This window comes from Leishmania major, chromosome 24 (assembly GCF_000002725.2).
Source record: "Leishmania major strain Friedlin complete genome, chromosome 24".
Classification (NCBI taxonomy): domain Eukaryota; phylum Euglenozoa; class Kinetoplastea; order Trypanosomatida; family Trypanosomatidae; genus Leishmania; species Leishmania major.
In genome coordinates, this window is record NC_007265.2 from 271314 (window position 1) to 297970 (window position 26657).

At 62.4% G+C, this 26657-nt stretch overlaps 7 protein-coding genes across 7 annotated transcripts; all 7 read left to right on the forward strand.

Annotated features, from left to right (window-relative positions):
• Positions 1-20: 20 nt before the first annotated feature.
• LMJF_24_0770 (putative malic enzyme) lies at positions 21-1742 on the forward strand (the record flags this gene model as incomplete). Its single annotated transcript, XM_001683540.1, has 1 exon — positions 21-1742. One exon carries the CDS (start codon positions 21-23, stop codon positions 1740-1742), a length of 1722 nt encoding a protein of 573 aa, XP_001683592.1.
• Positions 1743-4546: 2804 nt separating this feature from the next.
• LMJF_24_0780 (conserved hypothetical protein) lies at positions 4547-5470 on the forward strand (the record flags this gene model as incomplete). The annotated part of the gene is made up of 1 exon (XM_001683541.1): positions 4547-5470. The coding sequence occupies one exon, from the start codon at positions 4547-4549 to the stop codon at positions 5468-5470; it is 924 nt and encodes a 307-aa protein (XP_001683593.1).
• A 522-nt stretch (positions 5471-5992) lies between these two features.
• LMJF_24_0790 (conserved hypothetical protein) lies at positions 5993-7741 on the forward strand (the record flags this gene model as incomplete). Its single annotated transcript, XM_001683542.1, has 1 exon — positions 5993-7741. One exon carries the CDS (start codon positions 5993-5995, stop codon positions 7739-7741), a length of 1749 nt encoding a protein of 582 aa, XP_001683594.1.
• Positions 7742-8521: 780 nt separating this feature from the next.
• Positions 8522-10330, forward strand: LMJF_24_0800 (hypothetical protein; the record flags this gene model as incomplete). Its single annotated transcript, XM_001683543.1, has 1 exon — positions 8522-10330. The coding sequence occupies one exon, from the start codon at positions 8522-8524 to the stop codon at positions 10328-10330; it is 1809 nt and encodes a 602-aa protein (XP_001683595.1).
• An 810-nt stretch (positions 10331-11140) lies between these two features.
• On the forward strand, positions 11141-12889 carry LMJF_24_0810 (putative phosphotransferase; the record flags this gene model as incomplete). The annotated part of the gene is made up of 1 exon (XM_001683544.1): positions 11141-12889. The coding sequence occupies one exon, from the start codon at positions 11141-11143 to the stop codon at positions 12887-12889; it is 1749 nt and encodes a 582-aa protein (XP_001683596.1).
• A 1195-nt stretch (positions 12890-14084) lies between these two features.
• Positions 14085-22298, forward strand: LMJF_24_0820 (putative inositol polyphosphate phosphatase; the record flags this gene model as incomplete). The annotated part of the gene is made up of 1 exon (XM_001683545.1): positions 14085-22298. The coding sequence occupies one exon, from the start codon at positions 14085-14087 to the stop codon at positions 22296-22298; it is 8214 nt and encodes a 2737-aa protein (XP_001683597.1).
• Positions 22299-23625: 1327 nt separating this feature from the next.
• LMJF_24_0830 (conserved hypothetical protein) lies at positions 23626-26061 on the forward strand (the record flags this gene model as incomplete). The annotated part of the gene is made up of 1 exon (XM_001683546.1): positions 23626-26061. The coding sequence occupies one exon, from the start codon at positions 23626-23628 to the stop codon at positions 26059-26061; it is 2436 nt and encodes an 811-aa protein (XP_001683598.1).
• Positions 26062-26657: the final 596 nt, after the last annotated feature.

Here is a 26657-nt window from a genome sequence, read left to right on the forward strand (position 1 = left end):
TGCCCGTCACCTTGCTCAATATGTTTGCCAAGTCGCTGGTGCATCTGATTGAAGTGTCGAAGCGCCCAGGGCGCGGTGTCGATTACCTGCGCAACCGCTTCACCAATAAGGGCACAGCCTTTACCGCCGCAGAGCGGTCGCACATGAACGTGGAGGGGCTGCTGCCGCCGTCTGTCGAGACCCTCGATGATCAGGTGGAACGGTACTGGGATCAGCTGAACCGTTTCAACGAGCCGATCAACCGCTACCAGCTGCTGCGCAACGTGCAGAACACAAACGTCACCCTCTACTACGCCATCTTGACGCGGTACCTGAAGCAGACACTGCCGATCGTGTACACGCCGACCGTCGGCGAGGCTTGCCAGCGCTACGGTGACCTCTATCAGAAGGACCACGGACTGTACCTCGACGTCGCCAGCAAGGGCAAGGTGAGGAGGCTGATTCAGAACCTTCGAAAGACGAACATCGACGTCATCGTGATCACCGATGGCTCCCGCATTCTCGGCCTGGGCGACCTCGGCTCCAACGGCATCGGCATCAGCATCGGCAAGTGCTCCCTGTACGTCGCTGCGGGCGGTGTGAAGCCGAGCCGTGTGCTGCCGGTCGTCATGGACGTTGGCACAAACAACCTCGAGCTCCGCAACAACCCGCTTTACCTCGGTCTGCGCAAGCCGCGCTGCGGCGACGCCGACTTTTACGCTCTGCTGGACGAGTTCATGGAAGCTGTGAAGGACACCTGGCCCTCCGCTGTCGTGCAGTTCGAGGACTTCAGTAACAACCACTGCTTCGACATGCTGGAGCGCTACCAAAAGAAGTACCGCTGCTTCAACGACGACATCCAGGGCACCGGCGCCGTCATAGCTGCTGGTTTCCACACGGCGGTGAAGCTAAGCAAGATCCCGCTGGAGCAGCAGCGCATCGTCTTCTTCGGCGCCGGCTCCGCTGCGACCGGTGTGGCGGAAAGCATCGCCGACCTCGCCGCTGAGACCGGGGTGAAGAAAGAGGGCATCAAGAAGAACACCTTCTTCGTCGACTCGATGGGCATGGTGGCCACCAACCGCGGTGACAAGCTGGCCAAGCACAAGCTGGGTTGGGCCCGCACCGACATCCCTGATGCAGATATTGCAAGCCTGAAGACCCTCGAGGACGTTGTGCGTTACGTGCGGCCGACCGCGCTCATCGGCCTCGGCGCCACCGCCAACGTCTTTTCGCGCGAAATTGTGGAGTTTCTGCACTCATGCTGCCCACATCCGATCATCTTCCCGTTGTCGAATCCGTCCAGCAAAGCCGAAATTGTACCGGCGAACGCCTACAAGTGGACGAACGGCGATGCCATCGTGGCCTCCGGCAGCCCCTTCCCTGAGACAGTCGTCAGCGGCCGCACGCTGCAATCATCGCAAGGCAACAACCTGTACATCTTCCCCGGGGTGGGTCTCGGCTGCTGCATTGCTCAGCCGCCGTACATCCCGCAGGAGGTGCTGGTGGCGGCCGCTGCCTGCCTGAGCACGCTGGCCACGCCGGACGACCTCGCCAAGGGGCAGCTGTACCCGCCTATTGAGGAGGTACGCCGCGTGTCGCGTGAGGTGGCCGTGGCGTGTATTCAGAAGCTACAGGAGCTGGGGCTGGCCAAGGCGGATCTGCCAGATAACCGCCCAGACCTGATGAAGCTGGTGAAGACGGCTTTCTGGGAACCGCGCTACTTGCCCGAGAACTACTACCTGGAGAAGGAGTTGATTCGCTAAGACAGATCGAAAGAAGATGGGAGGAGAAGCGTAACTGCGAGCGTGCAGAGCTTGTGCGCGCTGTGAGCGCGTGTGCGTGTGTGTGTGTGTGCGCGCGTCTAAGTTTTTCTCTGTCTCTCATGGACTTCTTCTATGCCTATTCCTTCCTTGTTTGGTTCTCCCATCAACCCTTCCTCCTCCGTGTCTTGTGGAAGCGCACAACGTGGGCCCTCATCCCCCTCCTTTTTCTTATTTGTTGTCGTGTGTGCGTGTGTGTTTTCTCCTTGTCGGCATCAGTGACAACGCGTTTCTCATCACCTCCTTCTCCCCCCCCCCTACCACGCACAGGAACGGGCATCTTTACGCATGACCTCCACCGCGACTTTGTTGCTGCTGCTGCTCTGCGGGACCAACCCTCCCTTCTCTCTTCTCGCTCTCTGTTGTCGGTGTCTGTGCGCAGTTGACGTCTTTTGTCTGTGTGTGTGTGTGTGTGTGACATAACGTCGTCGCGCCGCTGCTCTGCGCATCTGCTCACAGAGGGTGGCGTACACACACGCACGACGCTGACGCGTGTGTGCCCACAGCAGCAGCTGCACCCAGCCAGCAGAGAGAGCGGCATTATATTTGTAACTGAAATGGAGGTCAGCTGTGGGTTTGGACGAAGCAACGAATTAGGCGCCGAGGTATGGGTCGGGTTGGCGGTGGGTTGGTAGCCTTTGGTCGTGGAAGCGGTGGGCTTGGTGGCGAACCCTCTGTATATATGTATGTATATATATATATACACATATACATATATACACATATACATATATACACATATATATATATATGTACATACATATGTATGTATACTTTTTTTTTTGGTGCTTGCCGTCTGGCGCCTCATCATACGCGATGATGTCTACGTAGGCAACACCCGGGAAGAAGTCTTCGCTGGGGGTGTTCTGAAACGGAATGGGGGATGTCGGCTGGTGTGGGGGGGGGATGGGGAAGCGCTGAAGCGCAGGACATCTCTCCTCACCTCCTGAGGAGGAGACCACGCACTCACACATACATACATATATGTATATATACAACACACAAATACACACACACATACACGCGGTGAAGGCGCGCCTTGAACAGGGCATGCGGACGGTTAACGCTCGCTCGCACTACCTCTTCCTATTAATATATATATATATATATGTGTGTGTACATATTTATTTAAATGTCCTTCCAGAGACAGCAGGTGTGGGCACCAGCATCTGGCCTAGCGACCACATAAATATCTATGTATAAGTATATACATATATATATATATGCATACATGTCTTGTGTGTGTGTGTGTCGGCATGGGGAGAGAGGGCTCTCTGCTTGTTCTGTGTGAGGAATTTTTTTAAGTGTTGCACGCTTCTCTCGAGACATGACGGCGCGACATGATTGAAGGAAGAAGGGCACAATCGCGTTTTCTTGGTCCAGCGGAATCGAGTCCCCAACAATGAGGGGACAGACCGCCCACACAGTGCGCGGTGTCACAAGGTCCAGCGCCAACCACACTCTCTCTGTGTGGGAAGAAGCCAAGCAGCCCCTCCTTATCTCCTGCCAATGCCGAGCCACCTCTGGTGGTGGTAAGGCCAGGCACCTACGGCGCAGGGAGGTCAGAGCGATGTATTGCTGCTGATGTCTGTAGTTGGGTTAATGAGTAGCGTTGCGCCGGGGCGACCTGCGGCAGTGCTCACGCTTGTGCCATGCAGGTGATGGGCGAAGTGTCAGCGCAACTTGAACGCATCTCACCCAGCCCTCACGCTGCCCTGCGGGCGGGGAGGAGCCTGGACCCACCCCTGCGGGGAGATGCACCAGGGCGTGGCAACCTGCCTGATGGGCGCTGCTGTGAGGCAACCTGCAGAGCAGGTGGGTGGTGAGTAGGGTTTGATTGCAGAAGCGCTGCTCCCATAACAGAGTCGGCGCATTGGTGTAGCGCGCGTGTGTCCCGCGCTGCTTCGCGCCACGCGGATGGGGGCCCCCTTGTGAAAGGGCTGGCGGGGGCGCAGGTAGACTGGTATTGAACAGATGGTGTGTGTGGCAGCGAATGCACACGCTGCCATAAGGTAGTAACGAAAAAGAGCGTTGTGCTGGAACATGCGAAAAAGAAGTGGAGGGTGTCGCTTGTACTCCACCGAGACACACACACACACACACGCACACTCGCAGGAAAATAGCAGCACTGATTCGCACACCCGACAAGCGCTCCTGCTCAAGCAGCTTGGCGTATTCACTTCCTGTGCGTGTATGTGTCTGTGTGTCTGTGTGTGTGTGTGTGTGTCTGCTGCTGCGCTTCTCAGACCTCTCGGTGTCTTTGAATTTCGTCATCGTACAACCGCCCTTCGATGTGTCCTCCTTACTTACTCTTCCATGCACGTACTCAACGCTCATGCGTACATGCCCACACATGCGCACAGGAAGTGAAGAGAACAGAAACGCAAGGGCACGACTCGTACTCGCAAGTATACGCATATATATATATATATATGTGTGTGTGTGTGTGCATATGTGTCTATATATATATATATATATATATATATATACGTATATTCTCCTCCTCTGCCAGTCCCTGCTCAACACCAATCCCAACCTTCCCCCCCCACACACACACACATATCTGCTCGGGGTAGAGTCATCCGTGTACACCTCCGCATTGCTGCCGTCCTCGCGGAGCCTTGCCCCCCCCCCTCTCCATCTCTGACGCCGCTGTCTTCTGAGGGCCCAAAGGGCTTTCAACGAGATCGACGGACGTGTGTCACTTCTCCCTCCACCAGCGTGCCGGCCTGGAGAGAGAGCCGACAATGAACACCAACGGCAGGTCGGCGTACGACATGCTTGCTCGCATGTCGGACGAGGAGGATGACGACGTGCCCGAGGACTTGGAGCTGACGTTCGTGCCTGCGTCAAAGCGACGTGAGCCGGCGTCGTCACACGCCGTCGGCCACCACGCCGGTAATGCGGTGCCCTCCACGCTGAACTCCCCGACACACAGCGGCCCAGCAGTCATCAACCCCAAGCCGCGCGCAGAAACGGTATACGAGCAGGAGCGCAACGCCAAGGTGCGTCAGGTTCTCGCCGAGCAGCAGAAAACAGCTCTAGGCGTCGTCTTCTCGCTGGATGCGTTCGAGGCACCGTCACCGGGCCGATACACTCTGGCCGGCCTTCAGGAGGCGACAGGCACCCCTGCGCCATCGTGTTCGTCTGCGCCGTACAACCGAGAAGATCAGCGGCGAGGCTTCTCGCAGTACCGTGGCCGTGGCGGCGCAGAGGGCGGCGGGAGGGGAGGACCTGGTGGAGGGGGCGGCCCGCGCCGGTACCGAATGCCGAATCCGAACATGTCGGGGGAGGAGCAGGCGCGCTACATTCGGCACCGCCGTAACATGGCCGTCATCCGCAACGCACTGCGCGAAGTTGACCCTGAAACGCTTGAGTATATGCAGGTGACACAGGCACCAGATCAACTGCCCCTCAACAGAAACTGTGAAGGCTTTTCGAAACCCTACTTTAGTACCGACCGCGGCCGTGGTGGCGTCGACGCCGGCGGTGGTCGTAGCACGTCGTCGTACCGCGGCAGAGGCGGCGGTGGCGGAATGCACGGTCGCGGCGGGAGGGGCTTCTCTCCTTACTCTGTTGGCCGGGGTACAGGCGCTACTCGCGGCGACGGGCTCGGCCGTGGTGCTGGTGGTGGCTGCGGCCGCTCAGCACCGTTCAGTCCCTACTCGTGAGAGTATGGCAGTGAACGCAGCACGTGCCTTTGGCATGTGTGCGTGTGCGTGCGTACGCCGCCCCTCTTCCCTTGCACGATCTTTCCCGCTCCTCCTCGTGCATGAGTGACAGTCCCGTTACAATCACGGAGGCGGGGGGATTCTTCATTGTGTGCGGCTCTGGATGTGTCCCTGTCGATGTGCACGTGTGCTTGTGGTCGTGTGGACACGGACATCAGCACGTGCGCCGGCCATGCCTAAACAAAACAAAGAACACGACGCTGAGAACGAAAACAGGGGCGGCCTTCGCTGATGCTACGCCGCTGATGGAGTTTTCGTTGACCGCTGGCGGGGCGGCATCGGGCCCCGGGCTTGCCCCTCTCCAACTACCTTCTCTTTCTGCGTATCTGCTCTTGCAACACGCGCGCACGCACAGTGCACTCGAACTGCCACCCCTCTCTCCTCCTCTCCTCGCACTGAACCCCCAGCGGCCCCCTTTCACATTCCAAGGAAACAAGTGAGAGCTAAAGTGTGTGCGTGTGCATGTCTGCCATGAGCTCAAGCGACGATGCTCCGCCGCACCAACGCCTCGCCTCAGAGCAGTCGAAGCGTGACAGCGGCGCCCATGTCGGTGCCCGAGAACACATCCACGACGCCCCAACGCTAAGCGCGCGCGCACGCTTTCTGCGAGAGCTGGAGCGGTACGCGAGCGATGACGATGATTATGGTGGCAACGGGGGCGCCGCTGTCGTCGGTGCAGGGCCCATGCGGCAGCCGAACCAAGCAAACGGAGCACCGCAGAGGAGAACTGCATTCCCGCTGGTATCGGCCACGCGCGCTGCTGCGCCGTCTGTCGGCCCATCAAGCAGCTCAGACTTCTTCTTCGGTGGCGAAGGTGGCTCGCACGACGAAGCGGACGATGAAGACGTCGGTGAGGATGCGGTGTGGAGCACGGCGTCCGCCGCCTCCCTAGCGAGAACCCTCAATGGTGTCCCCGTCACTGGCTCCACCAGCGACATCGGCACAACAGGCGGTAGTGCAGCACCGTCTCGGGTTGGTCTGCAGCTGCTGCATCGCATGCACGCGCTCAGCACGTCCGGCGACCGCAGAAGTAGCGGCCACGACTCCGCTGTTCATTCCGCCGCAACGAGGGCAAACGTGATGATACCCCAGACGTCACCCACACCGACGTCATCTGCTGACTTCGAGGTCGTTCACGCGTATGTACCACTGAGCACGGGCGGCTTCCTGAGTACGGCCAACGCGGCGCATGACACGATGGAAGGGTATCAGGTGCGCATCGGCGACGTTCTCTCCTTGCGGAAGCCTCTCAGCTGCACAGACCCACCACCGAGCAGCGCAGTGGCGAGTGCGCCCGCCTCCTCACCTACAACTTCAACTGCCACTCCATCTATCGCAGCCCTCACCCTCACCACCGGCTCGGCGGCGGCCGGTGCGTCGGCCACCGGCTCGTTAGTGAAGGACGTTGCGCAGAAAGCGATGGGTCACTTCAAGAGCGCCGCCACCTTCACCTCCGAGGAGCAGAAATATGGCCGGAAACTCACCCCTGATATGGTGCGCCTGCTCTTCGAGGTCACGCGGGTGGATTACCAAGGACGCAGTATCGAGGCGCTCTTCCTGGACGGCACACGCGCGAAGGTATCCTTCTTCGAGGTGCGGCCGGCAGGGTACGTGGAGCGGAAAATGTACGCGACGTGGAAAGCCGATCCATCAAGTCGCCCTGTGACCATCATTCATAGCAACGCGTCGTCACCGACCACGTCGTCGGCCCCAAACGGAGCCGTGATGCCGTCCTCCGTGCCGTCACCTGCGCTCCCGCCACCGCCGTCAGTCACCGCTGCCGCGTGGTGGGTGATCCCGCGTCTTCTCGTGCGTGTCACGACGGAGGCGGCCGGCGACTGGTACGGCAAGAAGTGCGTCGTCAAGGCTGTGCAGCGAAGCGAGAACCGCGTCCGGCTGGCGGAATGGGTGGAGGAAGGCCGCAGCGACGGCGGTGAGAGTGGCAGCAGGAGCTTCCACAACTGCGGTAAGCCGACAGCAGCCACGGCTGAAACTCGAGAACTGATAGGGGTGGACGGGCTTGAGACGGTGGTCCCCAAGAAGGGTGGCCGTGCCATGGTGGTACTGGGGAGCCGGCGAGGTGAAATGTGCACCGTTCGCAACCGCGTTCGTGGTGCTGATGGTGAATTGACGGCCGTCGAGGTGGAGATCAGCCGAACAAAGGAGGTGATGACGCTACAGGCGGGCGAGCTGTGTGCCCTGGCGCGCTGAGCCCAGCGCTCTCTGTCTGTCGCGGATGCCGATGGCTGTTGCTGCGCTCTACCTTGTCCACACGCGCCCCCCCCCCACCACTACCACCTGCCCACCTTACTTTCCCAGCCCCTATGTGCTTTCAGTCCTGACTCTCTGACCCACTCGCATGTTCAACACACGGGACAGAAGAAGCGCATGAAGAGTATGCAGTAGACGATGAGCGCACTTTCACCGCCACCCGACCCCCGCCTCCCGTGCAAGACTCACGTGCACACACATGCATGCGCGGTTCCCTCCATCAGAGCATATGCATCTATAGCATACAAGAGTGCGGCACGAGTACCAGCACAGACAGGCAGGCGCACAGCGACACTCTACCGCGACATTCCTCCATCAGCAGCAACCGCCACCCCCCCCCCCTTCTCCCCAATTCATCCACACATCTGCCTGGCGCTCCTGTCGCCGCGGTGGCCCCGTTCCTATCCCCGCCCCCTTGTTGGCTGCAGTGCGTTCAATTCTGTGCTGCCGTTTCTAATCGGCTGTGGCCTCTACATGAGTCGCGGATGCCTTGCATCTATCTCCCTTCCGTTCTTCGCTCTCCGAATCTCCGCTGAGGGCTACGCTGTACATGTTGGCGCCCTCCCCCGCCACACGCGCACACAGGCAGCAGCACGCAATGCCATCACCGTAGCACACAAGCCCCACGGTCGCTCGGTCCCTCTCTCATCGTTCATAGACGTGGGCAAAGCCTCCACGCTCTGAGTCGCACACAGCAAGCACAGCTGTCATCTCTCGTCCATGGCGACCGCATCGCCTTCGCTATCATCGAATTGTTTCATCGATGCGGCTACATACTTCGAAAGCCGTCGTGGGCGTCGAACCTTCCCCGAGAGAAACGCCTCGCAGATTTTGCTAGGGGATGCGAGCGCCAACAGTCCGATAGAAGAGGAGGAGGGGCTGGTGCGGCGGCAGGCGCAAGCGTCTGCACCGGTCGCATGGCAGCAGCAGCAGCAGCAGCGCCACCAGCAGATGCGACCAACACGACGACCGCGCGGACCTGGGATAGCGTTTGCCGCGCGTATTGAAGCGAGCGGCTTTCCAGCCGCTGCCTCGCGCCGCAGCGCCTGCGCTGATGTCGTGCCTGAGTGCCTTTACCAGTACGACACCAGCGAGCTGCGCACGCACAAGAGACCGGCTCAGATGCCGAATCGTGTAAAGCAGTGCGACCGCAACCTGCAGCTGTTTCTGCGACCGGAGGAGCAGGTGGTGCGGTCTGCCGCGGCAGCCGTGATGCTTGGCGAGTCGCGGGATGGGCAGCTGTCCTACTCTCGCTATCCATCGTCGCAGGCGCACGAGCACAGCAAAGACCCGCGGATGACTGCCGACGCGATCGAGGCCTCGTCCAGCCCATTTTCAGACTCTGCGCCGCACGATCAAGCCATGATGACTGACCGCCGCTCTTGCCTTCCCTATGCGCCTGCTGCCGAACTCGACGACTCGCTGCTTTTGAAGGAGTCTCTGTCATCAGATCGACTGCGGCTGCTGGAGCACCTCTATCAGCGAGAGCGCAGCAGGCTCCGTGGGGCAAGCCGCTCCGTGGAGAGAGATGTGGGTGCAGTCGCAGAAGAGGACGCACGGGCTTGGCACGGTCAAGCTCCAGTCTCCTCACTGCCGTGGGGCACGACAGTGCTCCCCTTCAGACACGGCGACAGCGCTGACGTCGCCGCAAACCTACCTTCACTGAGACGTCGAGCGGAGCGCAGCAGTGTCAGACGTGATGACGGCGACGGCGCAGTGCATGCGCATCCATTGCAAGGTCGTGACTGGCAGCCGTGGGAGCGCAAGTATGCATGTGAGGCGCACCCAGTTACCCCTCGCACCCGATCATCCTTCCACGCATCCTCGCAGATCGCGGATTCGAATGAGCGCAGTGATAACGATAATGATAGAAATGGCGGCGTCGATTACACACACGCGAAGTCTTTCGGCAACGCCACGTGCTCAGCTAACTGGCGGTGTGCCTCCGCCTCACATCGGCGACGGGTCACAGGCTCCTACGACGACTTCTCTGACAGCACGGAAGCCCGCAACGAGCCGCCTAAGCACACCACTCGCATCGGCTCGCGAATGGCCATGGCTGATGCCGCTCCTCGAGTACCCCACATCTCCGCCTGGTTTGCGCCCCTGCGTAATGACCGTGTAGCGCGGCAGGCGCATCACACCAGGAGCGCCGACCACGCTCGCGCATCGCACTCGTTGCGAGGAGAGAAAGAGCGACAAGCTGGCCAACTTCAGCGGCACATCTCAGCGGCATCGCCATCGGTGCAGGGGAGCTCGTCCTCCACCGCAGCAGGGGCGAGGCCAGTGGAAACCTCCCCTGCCGCCTCCGCTCGCACACAAGCGACGGTGACCCTCAGCGACGTCTGCACACATCAACCGTTACGGGCACCATCTCTGCAGCAGCGACAGCATGGGAAGCTGGCGGGCAGTGCCGCTTCATCTCCCCTCTTCCCCACATCCTCTGCACGCGTGCAGGGACGAGACGACGCTGCGCTGACTCTGCGAGACGTTTGTGGGGCATTGAACACCGCCGCAGTGGTGATGTGAGAAAAAGACGAGGCAATGCTAGCGGCGACGATAGAGTGTCTCCCCGTCGCAGCTGAGGCGGACGCGACCCAGAGACTTCTGTTTGGCGAGGGTACAACGTTTAGCGACACACGCGCACGTAGGTGGTGATCAATGAAGCGCTGCCGTGTTACCGTTTTGTCTGTGCGTGTGCGCCTGCGCGGTGCTTCATGACTGCCCCTCCTCATCCGCTGATCATGCTCCGCCCTCCCCCACCCCTTTTTCGTTTGGTTTTGTAGTGCGTCGGTGGCGTACAGACGAGATGCGCTTGCATGTGTGTCTGTGCGTGTATGCGCGCGACGCTTCGACACTCTTGCGTAAGGCGCCTCCTCAGCGATGCACCTTCGGTAGTGACAGCCCAAGAGAAGAGGCATCCGAAGGCACGCAGTTGCTCGCGACGCGAGGCCGCATGCGTGCCCGGTGCCTGCACTGCTGCGTGTAAGGCACTCGCCGTGCCACCCCCCCCCCTCACTCGCACATCCGCTCCATCTCTTCCTCTTCTCCTCCCTGCCCTTCAGCCTTCGTTGCTTTATGCTAGTCGCCTTGGGTCTGCGTGAGACCTTGCATGCGACGCCTTGAGGCTGAAACTTGAGTGTCACCGACCCTCCGTCACCATCCGCTGCCACGTGCCAAGTGGTTGTATCACCTGCCGCACCCACGCCACTCCCCCCCCCTCTACCCTCTCAGGGAAGCACTACCAGGGACGGAAACGGCAAACGGCAAGCCTGCATGTCTGACCCGCGGCATCCAAGACGACCGGAAAGTGCTCCTCGCCGAGGCGGATAGGCAGGCATGCCAGCCGCGCCAAATTCACAGCGGAATGCGGAGCTTGTGAAGAGCACATGGGCAACCCCCTCGCGGCTCCCGCCGTCAGGTCAGCGCCCACAGCGCAGAGCGATAGCGGCGGCACCATCCGCCGCCAGCAGTGAGTTCCCCTACATCGCCCCACAGCCGTTCGACGCGTACGTAGTACTGGACTTCGAGGCTACGTGCGAGGCGGACAGGCGCATCTCCGACGCGGAGGTGATCGAGTTTCCAATGGTCCTGATCGACGCTCGCACCGCTACACCGGTCGCGGAGTTTCAGCGATATGTGCGGCCAGTGAAGAATCCCGTGCTCTCGCGCTTCTGCACCGAGCTGACAGGCATCACACAGGACATGGTGAGTCGTTGTGACCCGTTCCCTGTGGTGTACTGCGAGGCACTGCAGTTTCTTGCCGAGGCCGGACTCGGCGATGCGCCGCCCATGCGCAGCTACTGCGTCGTCACATGCGGCGACTGGGACCTGAAGACGATGCTGCCGGCGCAGATGCGTGTTAGTGGACAACAAGGGACTCCACTGTCGTTTCAGCGGTGGTGCAACCTGAAGAAGCGCATGTCGCAGCTGGGCTTCGGCAACGGGAGCGGGTGCGGCGGCGGCGCCGCGCCGCCACTTGGACCGTCTGGGATGCCTGACATGTTGCAGATGCTCGGCCTCCCGCTGCAGGGGCGTCAGCATAGTGGCATTGACGACTGCCGCAACCTTGCCGCGGCTCTGTGCACACTTCTGAGGCGCGGCCTCGTCATTGACGTCACTTTTTCCACTGCCCCCTTTCGGCGCTGGCACGCGCCGACGGAGGCGCAGCTTCCTGCCTTGGACGCACTGCCGAGCACGTTGGCCGACGGCGCGGCGCAGCACTCAAGAGATGTGCCTCCACCGCCGCGGTCGCATGCTCGGACAGAGGGTGACGCACGACAACCGAAGCAGCAGCAGCAGCAGCCACCGGCGCCAGCGGAGAAGGGGCGTTCGGCATATCGACGCGCATCCTCAGTCGACTTCATTTTGCCAACCCTTGTACTTGACACACATCGCGATGCCGTGCAGGAGCTTCTCTCCGACACGAGCCCCGCCGACGCTCCTTCGCGAGTGTTCGACGAAGAGGAACTCAAGACGGTGTCTAAGTTCATGTCTACCCTACTCCGGCACAAGGCGATCCAGTGGCGGGTGCCTATCACCTCCAACGGCTACGTGCTGCTCGACGACATCCTACGTCAGCCACCGATGAGGAAGCAGCAAGTCTCAGTGCAGGATGTCGCCAGGATCGTGTGCGACTCCGACAAGCAGCGCTACCGGTTAGCGTATGGTGCGGCAGACGGCCGTCTCTACATTGCTGCCGTGCAAGGGCACAGCATCGATGGTGTTGAGCCGCTGCTGCGAGCGCTGACGAGCGTGGAGGAGGTGCCGGTAGCTGTCCACGGCACCTACTGGGAGGCCTGGAAGGCGATCCAGCGATGCGGCTACCTGAGCACCATGAATAGGCAGCACATCCACTTCGCCAAGGGGCTCATGAACGACGAGCAGGTGGTAAGCGGCATGCGCGCGAACGTGCAGCTCTTCATCTACCTGGATGTCGCGGCAGTGCTCGCGGATGGCGTGGCACTCTACGAGAGCTCCAACGGCGTCATTCTCACTCCCGGTATAGGCCACACACGGCAGCTGCCTCTCAAGTACGTGGCCAAGGTGGTGGACCGAAGCGATGGCCGCACGATCTACCCTGCGTGATGCTGTGCGTGGCGCGAGTGCGCTCAGCCACTGCTGATGGAAAAGTGCTATGTGCGTTAAGCGCACACACACAGAGCCACACCCACGCACGCGTGCAGGCACTTGGCAGTTGAAGATGCGGGGGAGAAGCACGAGAGTCTGCCATCATGTGTCGTGCTTTCGGTTTATGCGTGGTTGTTGCTCGCGTCGACGTGGCGGACTGACGACGTCCGTCCTCTTCCTCGCAATTCTTCTTCGGTTTCCCTCATCGCGTCCCCTTCCCACCCCATCCTCCCCACACGCTCGCGCGCACAAGCACTCGTTCCTGGATGACCTCTCTTTCCCTGTGCCTGCTCGCCTGCGTCTGTGCGTTTGCCCCGGCTTTTCCATCGTGGCGTCGACGCTGCCGGTGGTGCCTCCCGCTCCCGCGCTGCGTGACCCCAAGGACTTCGTGAGCTCTTTGTGTCTGCCTGATGCTGGTGCGTGTGCACATGTGCGGTGATAAACTCCTCGCTACACCTGGCGTTGATGACCCTCTCCTTCATACCCTCGTCCTCTGCTCCGACGTCACCGACAACGCCATCTTATGTTCTCCTGTGTGTGTGTGTGTTTGTGTGTGTGTGTGTGCAGCCGCTCATGCCACGCCCAAGCGAAGCGAGATCCATCCCTCTGTCTCGCGTGCGCGCCTCGCTCTCACATGTGTCGATCCCAACGCACTATGCTGCAGCACAGCCTTATGGTATTACCACTGTGCCACGTCCACCCGTCGCCGCAGCCGCACTGTGACGTCGGGAACAGAAGCTCTCCCTCACACTCACCGCCCCACCCCTAATCCCTTGCCACTCTCCCCACACCCGAATCCTTCCCCTCCTCCGTCTTCCGCTGATGCGGCATCTGACAGATCGCACGGTACCGCGGTACTGCAGCGTACTTGCCTGCACGCGGGTCTTTCGTCAAACCCCCGCGTGTACCATCTTTCACTCAGACCCATACGCGCCCACGGTACAGCAGAAACGGAGGAGAGGGGCACACGCACTTGAACCTCTCCGCCCCGGGTACAGTGGAGACGCCGCGCGGCTTGTCGTGTCTATGGCCATCCTTGGCGCGAACGCAGGCAAGCACGAGGAAGGACGTGAAGAAGCGACGTTGATTCCACTCCTGGCACAGACCCTCACGATCTCTTTGGTTCGCTTGCCTTTGCTATCCGCCACCTCGCATGGCGGCCGCCGCGTCACCGTTCTCGCTGCCTCGTGCGCGGTTGTCAGCGCTGCAGCAGCTCCCGCTTGACTCCATCACGGTGTTCGATACGGCCACCCACTGCCACCTGCTCGGCACGGACAGCCTACAGAAGAACTTCCACCTTCTCTCCTGCCGCAAGCACAGCGCTGAACAAACACCGTGCCACAACGCTGTCAGCAACAGTAGCGTCGCCTCGACCACCGGCAGTGATGGACGCCAGAACGTCATCGTGTCCGAGTCGGAGGCGGGGCGGGCAGGGGTAGGTACCGCCGCTTCCCCAAGCGCCTCCCACGCCGAACTGTTTGGCCTTGACAACTTGCACGACTTCACGAATTACGCCGTCTACTCCCCGACAGAAGCCGGTGCCCTCGTCGACGCTCTGCGACGGGAGCACGGCGCGACCATGCGCGTTCTCTCCGCTGTCGCCTTCCTCGGTGCGGTGCGCTTCACCGCCGGCTACTACGTGGTACTAGTGACGGAGCGACGCATGGCGGGCTACCTTGGCGTGCACCGGCTCTTCGAGGCCGTGAGCGTGGAACTGGTCTCGCTGCAGCTGGATCCTGAATGGGTGGCCGCCGCAGAGACGCAGGCGCGAAAACGGCTGCAGCAGCTTCGGTGCGGCGGCGGCATTGGTGCTCGAGGCTTCAAGGCCGGCTACTCCCCGCTTATCTCTACACCAGAGACGACTGCAAGCTCGCCGTTTGCGCCTTCTACCTTCAGCTCCCGCCCCACCAGGGCTGGCTACGGCAGCAAGTCCGTCGCCTCCGGTGCAGGCGCCTCGGCGTCTGCCACCTCGTACATTTTTCAACGCCGGAGCCTGGAAGAGCTGTATCGGCAGCAGTTCATCACCTCCCTCTCGCGCGCCTCATCTTTCTTTTACTCGCACAGTTACGACCTCACGAATACCCTTCAGCGGAACATGCTGGCGGCAGGGGCAGCGGCGTCCGACGGGGCCCAGCCGATCACCTACGCGGGCAACAGAGGGCGGCACGGCTTTGAGCGGTGCCCAGATCGCGTCGCAGCGGCAGATGCCAGGGCGGAGCCCTCCCCGCGAAATGGTCAGCCGCTGCAGCCACGGATGCAGTATGTGTGGAACGAATACCTTTTGGAGCCGTGGCAGCGGAACGATCTCGATGCGAAAAGCGTTGACGCCGAGATAAGTGATGTAGCCGAGGCCGATGTCGGTGGCGGTGACGCGCCGGCAGCCCCGCCCGCCGGCCGTGCAAAACTTTATTCGGTGCCGCAGTACCCACCTGCACTGTCGCGGTGGTGTGTCTTCCTCGTGCATGGCTACATTACGCAGCGCGCTGTGGTGGTACGCCGGCCAGCCTTTCGCACGCTTCTCATCACGCTCATCGCACGTGTCAGCAAGGCGTCGGCCGGCGTACGCTACCTCCGGCGCGGCCTCAACAGTGACGGACACGTTGCAAATCACGTTGAGGTGGAGCAGATCATCAGTGACGAGTCTTCGTGGAACTCGGCCTTCACTGCCGGCGCCCTCACCTCCTACGTCCAGCTGCGTGGGTCGGTGCCGGTGCGGTGGTATCACCCACCGACAGCGTCGCGCCTGCTTCCGAAGCCGCCAATCGTTATAGGTCCGCACGACTCACAGTGGAGTGAGACATGCCTTCACTTTCAGCACCTCCTGGAGCAGTACGGCACACCCGTCTTGGTGCACGACCTTCTCAAGCGCAGGGAGAACAACGCGCGGGAGAGCGTGCTCAGCGACGCGTACCGCGCGGCGGTACGTGCCATGGTCGCCGCTGTGGACCGTTGGACCGCCACCGCGGACGCTGCGACCGCCGGCCAGGACGGCGAGGAGAGGAGTAACGCAAGCGAGCCACGTGTCTGCGGCGCTGACATTCTCCAGTACGAGTCCACTGACCTTCGCAGTCTCAGCCAGCTCGCGTGGAACACGATGACGGCCGTGGCAGAGCAGCACTTCAGCGCGGTGCGCTGCTTTGTCAGCAGGCGATGCTGCCCGGTCGCCACTCTTGAGCGGTACGCGCAGTGTGCTTCTCACCTCGATCACAGTGACTTCCTCATGATGGGTGACACCAGCGAGGTCGCCGAAGCACACGACAGACGCGTCAGTGGCGACGTCGAAGATGCGGAGGTTGTTCAGCTGCAGTGCGGTGTGGTCCGCAGCAACTGTCTCGACTGCATCGACCGCACTAACCTTGGTCAGCTTTTCCACGGCCTCCACGCTCTGGGGGAGCAGCTGTCCGCGCTCGGTCTGCTGCGGCACGCAGCGGACGTATGTGACTCGCCAGCGGTAATGGAGATGCTGCTTGAGATGTACCTGGCCATGGGCGACGCCATAGCCACCCAGTACGGCGGCTCCGCCCAGGTCGGCGCTGGTGTGCTACACCGCGGCGCGGGTTGGGATCAGCTGATGGGGGTGAAGCGCCTCTACCACAACGTCATGGGTGACCGTGACAAACAGGAGGCCATGAACCTTCTGCTCGGCCGCAAGCAGCCGCTGCCTCGCCGTGGCTCACGCGCCTGCAACGCAGAGATGCACAGCCCTGGCCAAATGGCCCCGCTCTCCCTTGACCAGGCCTCCCCATCATCCACGGCGCCGTCGCTGAGCGCCTCCATCACGTCTGCGTCGGCAGCGGTGGCGGCTGCGTCGACTGGCGCGGGCCGCGGCCCGCTTGCAAGCGAGGATGCTGTGACGCCGCCGGCATCCTTCTTCTCTGGAATCCGCCAGACAGCCTCGCGGTGGTGGAGCGAAGCCACTTCGTCGGCGTCGTCTTCTGTGGCCGCGGTGGCGGCCGCGGAGGCAGAGGCAGAGGCCGACTACTACGAGCAAGTCTCCAGCGCCCCACGGCTGCCTCTGGCTGGTCTGCTGACGTCGTGGTGGGTGCAGCCGCTACGCCGCTTCGACGAGTGGTGTGCTGCATGTGGTGTCAGTGCACTGCGGAGCGCCACGCGGAATAGCAAGATGGCAGACGCCGCGAGCGTGCGGAGGTTAGGAGCAGTCGCTACCCCGAAGGCGCCGCGCAGTTCCTTGGCTCACTCAGATGTGTCCTTCTCTCGTGCACCGACGCTTGCCTCCTCGACAAGCTCCCGCGCGAGTATGCCGACGAGCGCGGCGGTGGCGGCGGCCGGCGCCTACGGCGGAGACGAGCTTGCGCTTCGTCTTCTAGCCGCCGAGGCGCAGGCGCAGGAACGTTGGAGGCTCTTCATTGCCAATGTGGAGCGACAAGCTTGCCTCGCCCCAGCGCGGCGCGACGCTGCCACGCAGCTCTACCACGACAGGCGTAGGGGGGTGTCGCATAGCGACGTGAACGACGATACCGCCGCAGCACCGTCCCTGCCTTCGCTCTTCTCTCCAGTCCCGGCGGGCATCCCCGCTAGCGACGCGTCGGCGCCGTCACGCACAATGCAGTGGTCTCTCGTAAGCAGTGCCACGTCGTTGACTGTGCGTGCAGCGGTCGCCGCTGGAAGCGCGGAGGCAGGTGCCCTGTCTCGTGCAGGATATGCAACGGTGGCATCGGCGGCACTCGCGCCTCTGCCCCTCTCGGCGCCGTTGTTGGCCGCTCCGCCGTGCCTCTTCGCTGAGCCGTGGGTTATTCTCCGCACGACGATGCACGTGTTGCCCGTCGAAAGCGTCGCTGCTGCGGAGCGCTGGTCGACCCGGACATCAAATGCCTCTGCTGCTGCGTTGTGCTCTGGCAACTTTGTGCGATCGGGTAAGAAGCGTGCTTCGATTTACGGCGTCGGCGATGTTTTCCAGCGGGAACCGCCGTACAGCGTCGGGCAAGCCGTTGTGCGCCAGCTCCTTGGCCGGTTCCCGCCTGCCGCCGCGGTGGTCACCGCTCACTCTCGGCGCCAGGCGCTGATGGAGCAACATCAGCCCTGGCGGTCGCCGCCGGAGGCTCATCCACACGACACCTTTCCAAGCATTGTGCGGAGCAGCGCGTTCGCGCTGCAGAATGCGGACCTTGAACGGCTGGCGTACCGGGAGGTGCTGTGGATAGTAGATGCTGTCGGCAGGGCGGCAGCTGGGGGGCGCGGAGTGTCCGCGGAATCGCTGCAGAGGTCCGCATCGCGTGCTTCGATGGCGCAGCCCTCATCACTGCCGGGATGGCCGTGGACTCTCTCCACGCAGGAAGTCGCGGACCGTCAGTTCACAGCGGCGCTGCTCGTGGATTGGTTCGGCGCGCCGGCAACGTGGGGGCTAGAGGACATGGTACGAGTGGTGCAGCGCCTCGTCTACCCCGAGCTCTTGCCGGTGGAGGTTCTGCAAGTGCTGCGCAGCAGCCGTGTGCAGCCGCCACTCGAAGGAGCAGAGCTTCTGTTTGCTGGTGCGCCTGCGAGGGTAGAAGAGGGCGTGGAGGAACGGGAGAAACGTGTGGACGCGGAGACGAGGCAATACTGGCATGAGCGACTCGCCGCATCAGTCGGACAACGAGGTCCACTCTTCGCCCGCGGCACTGCCGCCACCGCCTTCCAGCATGCCTCCAGGCGGACGGCGCCACGGCGGGACCCCGGGGGCAGAGGCGGCGCCCTCCCTGGGCGGACGTCACCCGTGTGCTTTTCCCCGCCGTCCACGCCGCTGCCGTATCAGTGGGATGTGGACGTCGACGCAGGCAGCCCCGTGCAAGCGGCGGTGGCTCTCCTCTGCCGTCTCGCGGGCGTTCTACGCTTCGCGGCGCACGACACCACGGCGAGCGGGGCATCGGTGAACGGCACGGGCATCGAGCCGGTCGTGATGGCGCGCGGCAACGGAGCAGTCGCGGCCACCTCTATGGCAGCTCGCTGGAGCCACGTAGTCTCGACGGGTGAGAAGCGCGGTGGCGCAAGCGTGAACGTCCTCGCTGTATCGGCGCACGACGCCGACGCTGCGCAGGACGAGAAGGCCGCGGCTGTCCGCCGTGTGGAAGAGGCGCTTCTCCCCTTACTGGAAGAGTGCCCCATCGCTAACGCGCCTGCATCTGCATACCTTCCGGGCCTCTTTCCCGAGCATGAGACCCTCCCCGACTCGCTGCGTCGGCAGTGGCTCCTGTGTCGTCTCCTGCAGCCCATCTTTGCCCGCTGCGCTCTAACGCCGCCAACGCTGCACAGCCTGCTTCATGACTTCTTTGCCGCGCTGCTCACTGTCGACGACGCTGCCGCAGGCCCTGCCGACGAGGTGCATGGGAAGCGTGAGCAGCGGCAACAGTGCCGACGCCGCGAGTACCGCGTTCGCTACAGCTTTGTGCTGCCGCAGCAGCCACCGCAGGGGCAAAGCCCCAGCCTGCAACCCTCCGGCGATCACGCTGCGGATGACGCTGGGGGTCGCGGGGATGGATGGCACCTGTACAATCTCTTTTTTGGCAGGCCTACGTCGCTGTCGTCCTCCTCACCGCAGGAGCCGGCGAATGCGGACAAAGCCTGCTCATCCCCCACCTCCGCCGCGGCTTCACGAACGCTAAACATTCCGGCCACGCTGAAGGTGCGGCACTGCTGCTCTGCCTTGGATCTCTACCGCTGGTCTGTGGCGCACTGTCCGCTCTTCCTGATTCCTCCTGAGGGCGAGCCGAGCAGCGCGTCCGTGGTTTCCAGAAACGGCAGCAGCGCGAGCAGGAGCACCGCAGCGGCTGCGTGGCACCTGCTCTGGTGGGCAGTCGACAACAACTTTCTCATTCCTGTAGTGCGCCGCCGCGGCCAGGCAACGCTCGAAATGCTAGCGGATGAGACAGCACTCTTCTGCGTGAAGCGCGACGTTGCGCGCGTCGCGCTGAACGTAGAGCGCCGCTGCCGCGACGACGTCTGGCGACCGCAGCAACCGGCAGCACGGGCCAACTCTGGGAAAGAGGTGCCTGGCTCCAGCGCCATCTATGGAGTCGATCTCACCTCATCGATGCTGCGGCTGCACCGGCCCCTTCATCGCAGCGCTCTCGCCGGCATCTTGGCGCTGAGCGAAAATCTGGCGAGTCTCGGCCTGCGTGCCGCGACGCAGGTGCAGGAGTTCTTCCGCGCTCGAAACGTGCACGGCTGGGCGCGGCAGTCCCTCGGTGCCGGCGCTGGCACTACGGTCGCTCTCTTCGGCGGCCGCGCCGTTGGTGCAACGGGAGTGGTAGACTCCTCCTCCGTGGCCAGCGCCAGCAGCGGCTCCAGCGCTGCCACACCAGCCGCTGTCGTTCGACGTTTTCACCGACTCGCCGAGGACTGCCTGCAGAGCGTGCAGAGTGCCATGGTAGCGCTTCAGCACATGTCTCTCGAGGTTCTTGCGAGGGACGCCGCCATGCACGACTACGTCAGCTTCTTCGTGAACGTGTACAATGCAGCCTACGTAGCGGCGTGGCTGACGAATGTGAAGGAGCTAGTGAGTAACGGCGCCGCAGCGGCGACGGCTGACACGAACTCACCCGCGAAGAGCAGCCACCACCAACACCAGGGTGCTCTTCGCGCGCCGACATCACGCACCATCGACCTCTTCCCGCTGCCCACCTTGTGCAACACGAGCTACGCCTGCTTCATGTACGCGTACGGCGTCGTCATTGGCGGCGTGTTTGTGAGCCTCGAAGAGATGAAATACGGCATCCTGGGCGGAAACCGAGCTCCGCCCCACTGCGACCTGCCGCTGTGGCCCCCCATTGGGGGCAACGGTGCCAGTCCCTGCTGCCCCTCTAGCAGTCAGCAGTCGAGAGAGCTGGACTGGCGACAGCAGATGCAGCGACTCGTGCCGCTGCACCTGCGCGCTGACGTGTCCGAGGCGGCGCGGCTCAATGCCCTTCAGCGTCATCCGCACCTGCAAGAAGCGCTCGACTTCATCGACATGTGCGAGGCGCTCGCCCCCTCCACATCGCACATACACGATGCCTGCGCTGAGGGGGACGGCGCACACGCACTGTCGGCGAAGGCACGGCTCTCCTCGCACGAACAGGGTGCCACGCGGAACCCAAGCAGCAGCTGTCGCGCCCCTTCCCTGTTGCAGCCCTCGCCGGCCTCCTCCCTCGACGTCGCGGCGGCCGCCGCGACGGCAACGGACTCGGCTAGGCGAAGCGTACGTGTGTCGTCGTCGTTGCCGTCAGAGACTGCATCAGCGCGAGGGCCGGGCTGCCAAGGTGATGGTGGCCCTCAGCCGCGCCGACGCCACGAGCTGGTTGATGTGTGGAGCGTCGATGTCGTGCGTCACTTGCCGTTCCGCATCGTGCTTCAGCTCATCGACACCTATCTACCGCCGCCGGTGCTTCACCTGTGCGCCGGCAGCGTCGATGCAGAGTGGAAGGAGAGCTCTGCGGATGTGACCGGCGACGATGATGGCAGCGGTGCAGCAGGCAGCAGCAGCCCCGTCCTGCTCGACGGAAGAGACCGTGTGCCGTGGTATCTGCAGCCGATCTTCAACGCCACGCCGCTCGTACACACCACCTTGCAGAGCTCCAAGCTCGGCGCCGCCTACGCTGTTGCCCGCGATGGCGACGGACCGGCGGCCGGCATGTTGACGCCGCAGGTCAGCCAAGATGCAAACGGTGTGCTGCTGCAGCCGTGTCGCATGTGGAGTAGTCCTTCATACTACGTCGTCGGCGGCGACGGCATGAGCGGTGATGAGGCCGTGAGCCACTCCTTCCAACTCCTGCAAACGCTGGCAGGCTCCTACCTCGGCGCCGGCCTCTACCACCCTATCAGTCATGGCACCACGGGTGGCAGCGCTGAGGATGCTTCGCTGCGTGCTCCAGCGCAGCACCTGTGTCTCCCCCTTCACTCTGGCGATGCCTTCACGCAGCTGCGCGCGACGGAGGCGGCCTTCCGCAGTGCCCTCCTCACCACCGACCCGCACCTCTTTTGTGACACCGCCGCACCACCATCATCCACCAAGTCGCCTGTGGCGGCGGCGCCGTTTCGGCGCTCGTCTCAGCCGCCGCCGCTGTCTTTGCCGACTGCCTCTTCGCAACCGCCCCATCTACGCGGTCGTGGCGGTGCCGCCGGCATGCACACAAGCGCAGCTGGCCCCAGCGCCAGACTGGTCTTTGGCGGCTCTGGCAACTCCGTCACATCTTGCTCTGCCACCCTGCAGAACGCCATGAAGCCTCTCTTGTACGAGTGGTGTCGGTCGGTAGAGGAGATGAGCAAATCCACCCTTCTCTCCCGACCTGGGTGGCAGATGCGGGTGACGCTCCAGATGGTGCGGCTACTCGAGGAGTCCTACGCGTCGGGGAGGGCAGTGCGAGCAGCACAAGCGGCGATGCGGTCTGGCTAGGCGGTGCCGAGCAAGTGAAAAAGACAGCGCGACGCATCGGTGCGTGAAGTTCTCTATTGAATAAGGGAGTCATCATCGGACCTCCAACTTGCGCGGCGCTCTCTCCATGCCTCCATGCCCCATCCTGCGCTCTCCAGTGTCACGTGAAACGCCGTGAGCCACGGTCGCCACCGTCCATTCCCTTCCTTCCTTCGTTCAACCAGTCCTTCTTGTATCGCTTTCCCGTGTCACGGTGGCTCCGCTGTGCGCTCAACCATCCGGTCCACTCCCTGCTCTCGTCCTCTTTTCTGTGCCACCCAATGGCAGGGCGGGGTAAGGCGGGGACAGACCGCCCACACAGTGCGCGGTGTCACAAGGTCCAGCGCCAACCACACTCTCTCTGTGTGGGAAGAAGCCAAGCAGCCCCTCCTTATCTCCTGCCAATGCCGAGCCACCTCTGGTGGTGGTAAGGCCAGGCACCTACGGCGCAGGGAGGTCAGAGCGATGTATTGCTGCTGATGTCTGTAGTTGGGTTAATGAGTAGCGTTGCGCCGGGGCGACCTGCGGCAGTGCTCACGCTTGTGCCATGCAGGTGATGGGCGAAGTGTCAGCGCAACTTGAACGCATCTCACCCAGCCCTCACGCTGCCCTGCGGGCGGGGAGGAGCCTGGACCCACCCCTGCGGGGAGATGCACCAGGGCGTGGCAACCTGCCTGATGGGCGCTGCTGTGAGGCAACCTGCAGAGCAGGTGGGTGGTGAGTAGGGTTTGATTGCAGAAGCGCTGCTCCCATAACAGAGTCGGCGCATTGGTGTAGCGCGCGTGTGTCCCGCGCTGCTTCGCGCCACGCGGATGGGGGCCCCCTTGTGACGGGGCCGGTGCTGGAGGGGAGGGATTGGCATGGTGTCTGGCCCACAGCCCGTCGATGACAACCGAAGCGGGCACAAGCTGGAAAGAGAGCACAGAATATTTGTCCTCGCAAAGTCGTACCCTTCACCGCTGAGCTCTCCCTCCTCTGCTGCGGAGCGCCTCCCCTCCCCTACCCCAACCCCACTCTCACACGCCTACCGTTTGTCACCCGTGGGCTTCTCCTTTGGTGGAATCACCGATTGTGCAGGAAGCATCAGATGAGCCGCACTTTGGTGAGCGGCAGCTCACAAATTCTGCCGTGAGGCTACACAGCGTGTGGCACGCATACCCTTGCATCTCTGAACCCTCCCCCCTCCTCCTCCTCTCCATCTCTCTCTCTCTCTCTGTCGCACACATACACACACACGCACCGCCTTTAAAGAGCCGAAACGGGAAAACGAAAGGTGTGCAGCTTACTCATTGGAAAAAACAGCAGCACAATGATGCGCCACACGGTGGTGCGGCACCACCGCACGGGCAAGGCGCGCGCCTTCATCATGCGCGACCCGTCGCTGAAGATTCTGAGGGCCGGCAGCGGCTTTCAGCAGCTGAAGCGCATGGGTATGCCGTCCCAGAAGACCCTCGGCTACCGCCAGGTGGACAACTTTTATGCCAACAACCAGTACCAGCACGCGTGGCCGCTGCTCACCCATGACGATCTCGGTAACAGCGACCAGTCGAACCAGACCAAGAATATTCTCTACTCCATGTATATGCCGAAGCGTAACAAGGGTACGGCGCCATGGTTTCGCGGCGCGGACACGTACTCGGTCAAGTACTGCGAGCAGGGCCGCTACGAGTACCAGCGCTACCTCATGATCAACCGCTTCCCTAGCGAGTACAAGAGGCACTTCCTGCGCTTTCTAGGCAACATCCGCGGCTCCAAGTCGCGAGACGCCGTCCCGCAAGAGGCGCTGCACTGGCTTCTGCGCATGATCGTCGACAACTTCAACCCGCAGCACGTGCATTACATTGCCGCCATGCGGACGCTTCAGGATTCGGGCGAGCTGGACATGGCCCGCGACGTGTGGAAGATCATGGAGCGCCAGCAGACATGGCCCGACACGGCCACAATCTGCGCCTACCTGGACGTCTGCGTCGAGGCGGGCGAGAAGACGTGGGCCGTGGAGGCGTGGAATCGCTACTGCACGGAGCTGCGCTTCCTGCAGGCGGGCGAGGTCGATCCGAAGCCCATCACCCGCACCCCGTTCTCCCTTACTCGCGAGGAGCTGCTGTACCTGCCCAAGTGGAAGAAACATTTTGACCACGACCCGAACCTGGATGTCCCAGACCTGAACCGCTTCAACCGCACGCGCGAGGTGTACCTGCGCATGGCCAAGGTGATGCTGGCCAGCGACGACATGAGCATGTTCGAGCACTTCTTCGACAAGCTCCAGGCAGCCATGCTGACCACGCCGACGCCGGTGCCGGAGCCGCCCAACCCGCATCTGGTGCGCCGCCCGCGCTGGTCCCCTTATGAGCACCAGAAGTCTCTCCACCACTCGCCCTGGCGCATGGACAACAACGGCCGCGCCATGGCTCTCGGCCCGTCGCGGACGATAGAGGGCGAGATGCAGAGCCGCTTCTTCAGCAACCCGCAGTTCTTGGTTCACGCAGTGAAGGAGGCCGTGGCGGTGGTGCTGCAGCGGCACATGGCCATGTTTCCGGAGGCAACGGATGCCCAGACGGCTGCACCAGCCTTCTTCGAGCTGACGGAGACGGCGCAGGAGACGCTGGCGTTCTGTGACGGCCTGGTACAACGGATGATGGAGCGCCTCGAAGACAAGCTCGGCAGCCTTGGCACGTCCTCTCTGCTGTCCACGCTGCTGTGCATCCGGCGTGTCGTCGGCAAGCAGTCTGGCCGCGCACTGCTGGAGTACGCTAATCAGTTCCTCGCCAAGAAGGCGACACTCAGCGCGGACGGTCTGCGCGAGTCGCTGACGGCGCCGAACTACTTCCAGATCCTCGCAGCCTACGCGGACGAGAGCGCCTACCACTACGACCCCAAGACGCGGCAGTACACGTACGCGCCGGGCTTTCGACCGACCGAGACGATGAAGGGACTGAGTGCCACGCTAAACGAAATTTCGGCGAACCAGCACGTGGCGTGGTCGGCGGAGATGCACCTGCAGGTGGTGCGCACACTGGTTGGCTGCGGCACGATGAAGGCGAACGCGTACTTTGTCGAGAACGTGCTGCGGCAGTTCAAGTGGGACAGCCGCTTCCTCGAGGCCCTCTACGCCGAGTACCGCCGCCACAACACCGTTGATGGTTGGGCGGAGCTGACCAAAAGAGCCCTCGTGTGGACGGCACGGTACAACGTCATCGCATCGGAGCGGCTGAAGCGGTTGATCGAGGATGACTACGACATCATTCATGTGCAGACCCGCACCTTCCGCGAGCTCGCCGTCTTCCAGTTCCGCGACGCGGAAGAAAAGCGACACGCCCGCGATGTCGTGAACGAGTTACCAAACCCGTGGATCGACTACGTCACTCATGCGTTGCCCTTCCCCGACCGCGATGCTGGATACCCGGATGAATACGGCGACATTGGCCAGTGGCGTGCGCCAGGCGGCCCGGGGTCACCGGTGAAGGGCCCGGGCTACTACGCACCGCCGATGGAGGGCGAGCATATGCGCGGCTACACGGCCGAGTGGCGTGACTTGAAGAACCCGATGAAGCCGCCCGCCTTCCCGGAGCCGTGGGAACGCAAGTACAAGCAGTACGCCCGCGGCCAGCATCCCTCGTACGACATGGTGTACGCAGGTCCGATGCCGGAGATCTTCCCTGGTCGGCGCGACTTCCGAAAGCCGACTCGCTGGGACTACCACGACGTGGAGAAGCAGGGCAAGCACAAGATCAGCGGGCCCTACTGAGAAGCCGCAGAGGAGAGAGCCTGCACACCCTGCGCAATGTAGGAGGGAGGGCACACGGCGGTGGTGGTGGGCAGCGCGTGTCTCTACACCTTCTGCTTCCATGTCTCTGCTGTGGCACTTTCGGCTGGCTGTTTCTTTTGTTCGCGCGGTGCTCCCTTGCTGTGCATCCTCCGCGATGCCGGCGCTCCTTGATGATGGCTGGGCGATCACACGAGTTGCTTCGGTCTCCCCGACCATCCTCACACACCACGCACACTTTGCAAACAGTAAGTCGCGATCTTGTGAGGAAAGACTTTGTGCGCCTCTCTGTGCGTGTTTGGGATGGCTGGTGATGCTCACGCGAACGGTTTGCGGGGGCATGCGGGGGCCTGTCTTCTCTCTCTTACTGATGTCGTAGCACTGTGCGTCTTTGAGAAAGGTGAACTACAAAGGAAAAGGCGAGGAAAAGGAGGCGTGTGTGTGTGTGTGTGGTGCCCCCTCCCCCTCCGGTGCCTGCCGGCACCTGTTGCTCGTTGATGGCCTTGCTGGATCGCTGCTTGTGCATGCCACCCTCAAACCCCCTTCTCACACAATATTGACTTCGCCTGTGATGCGCG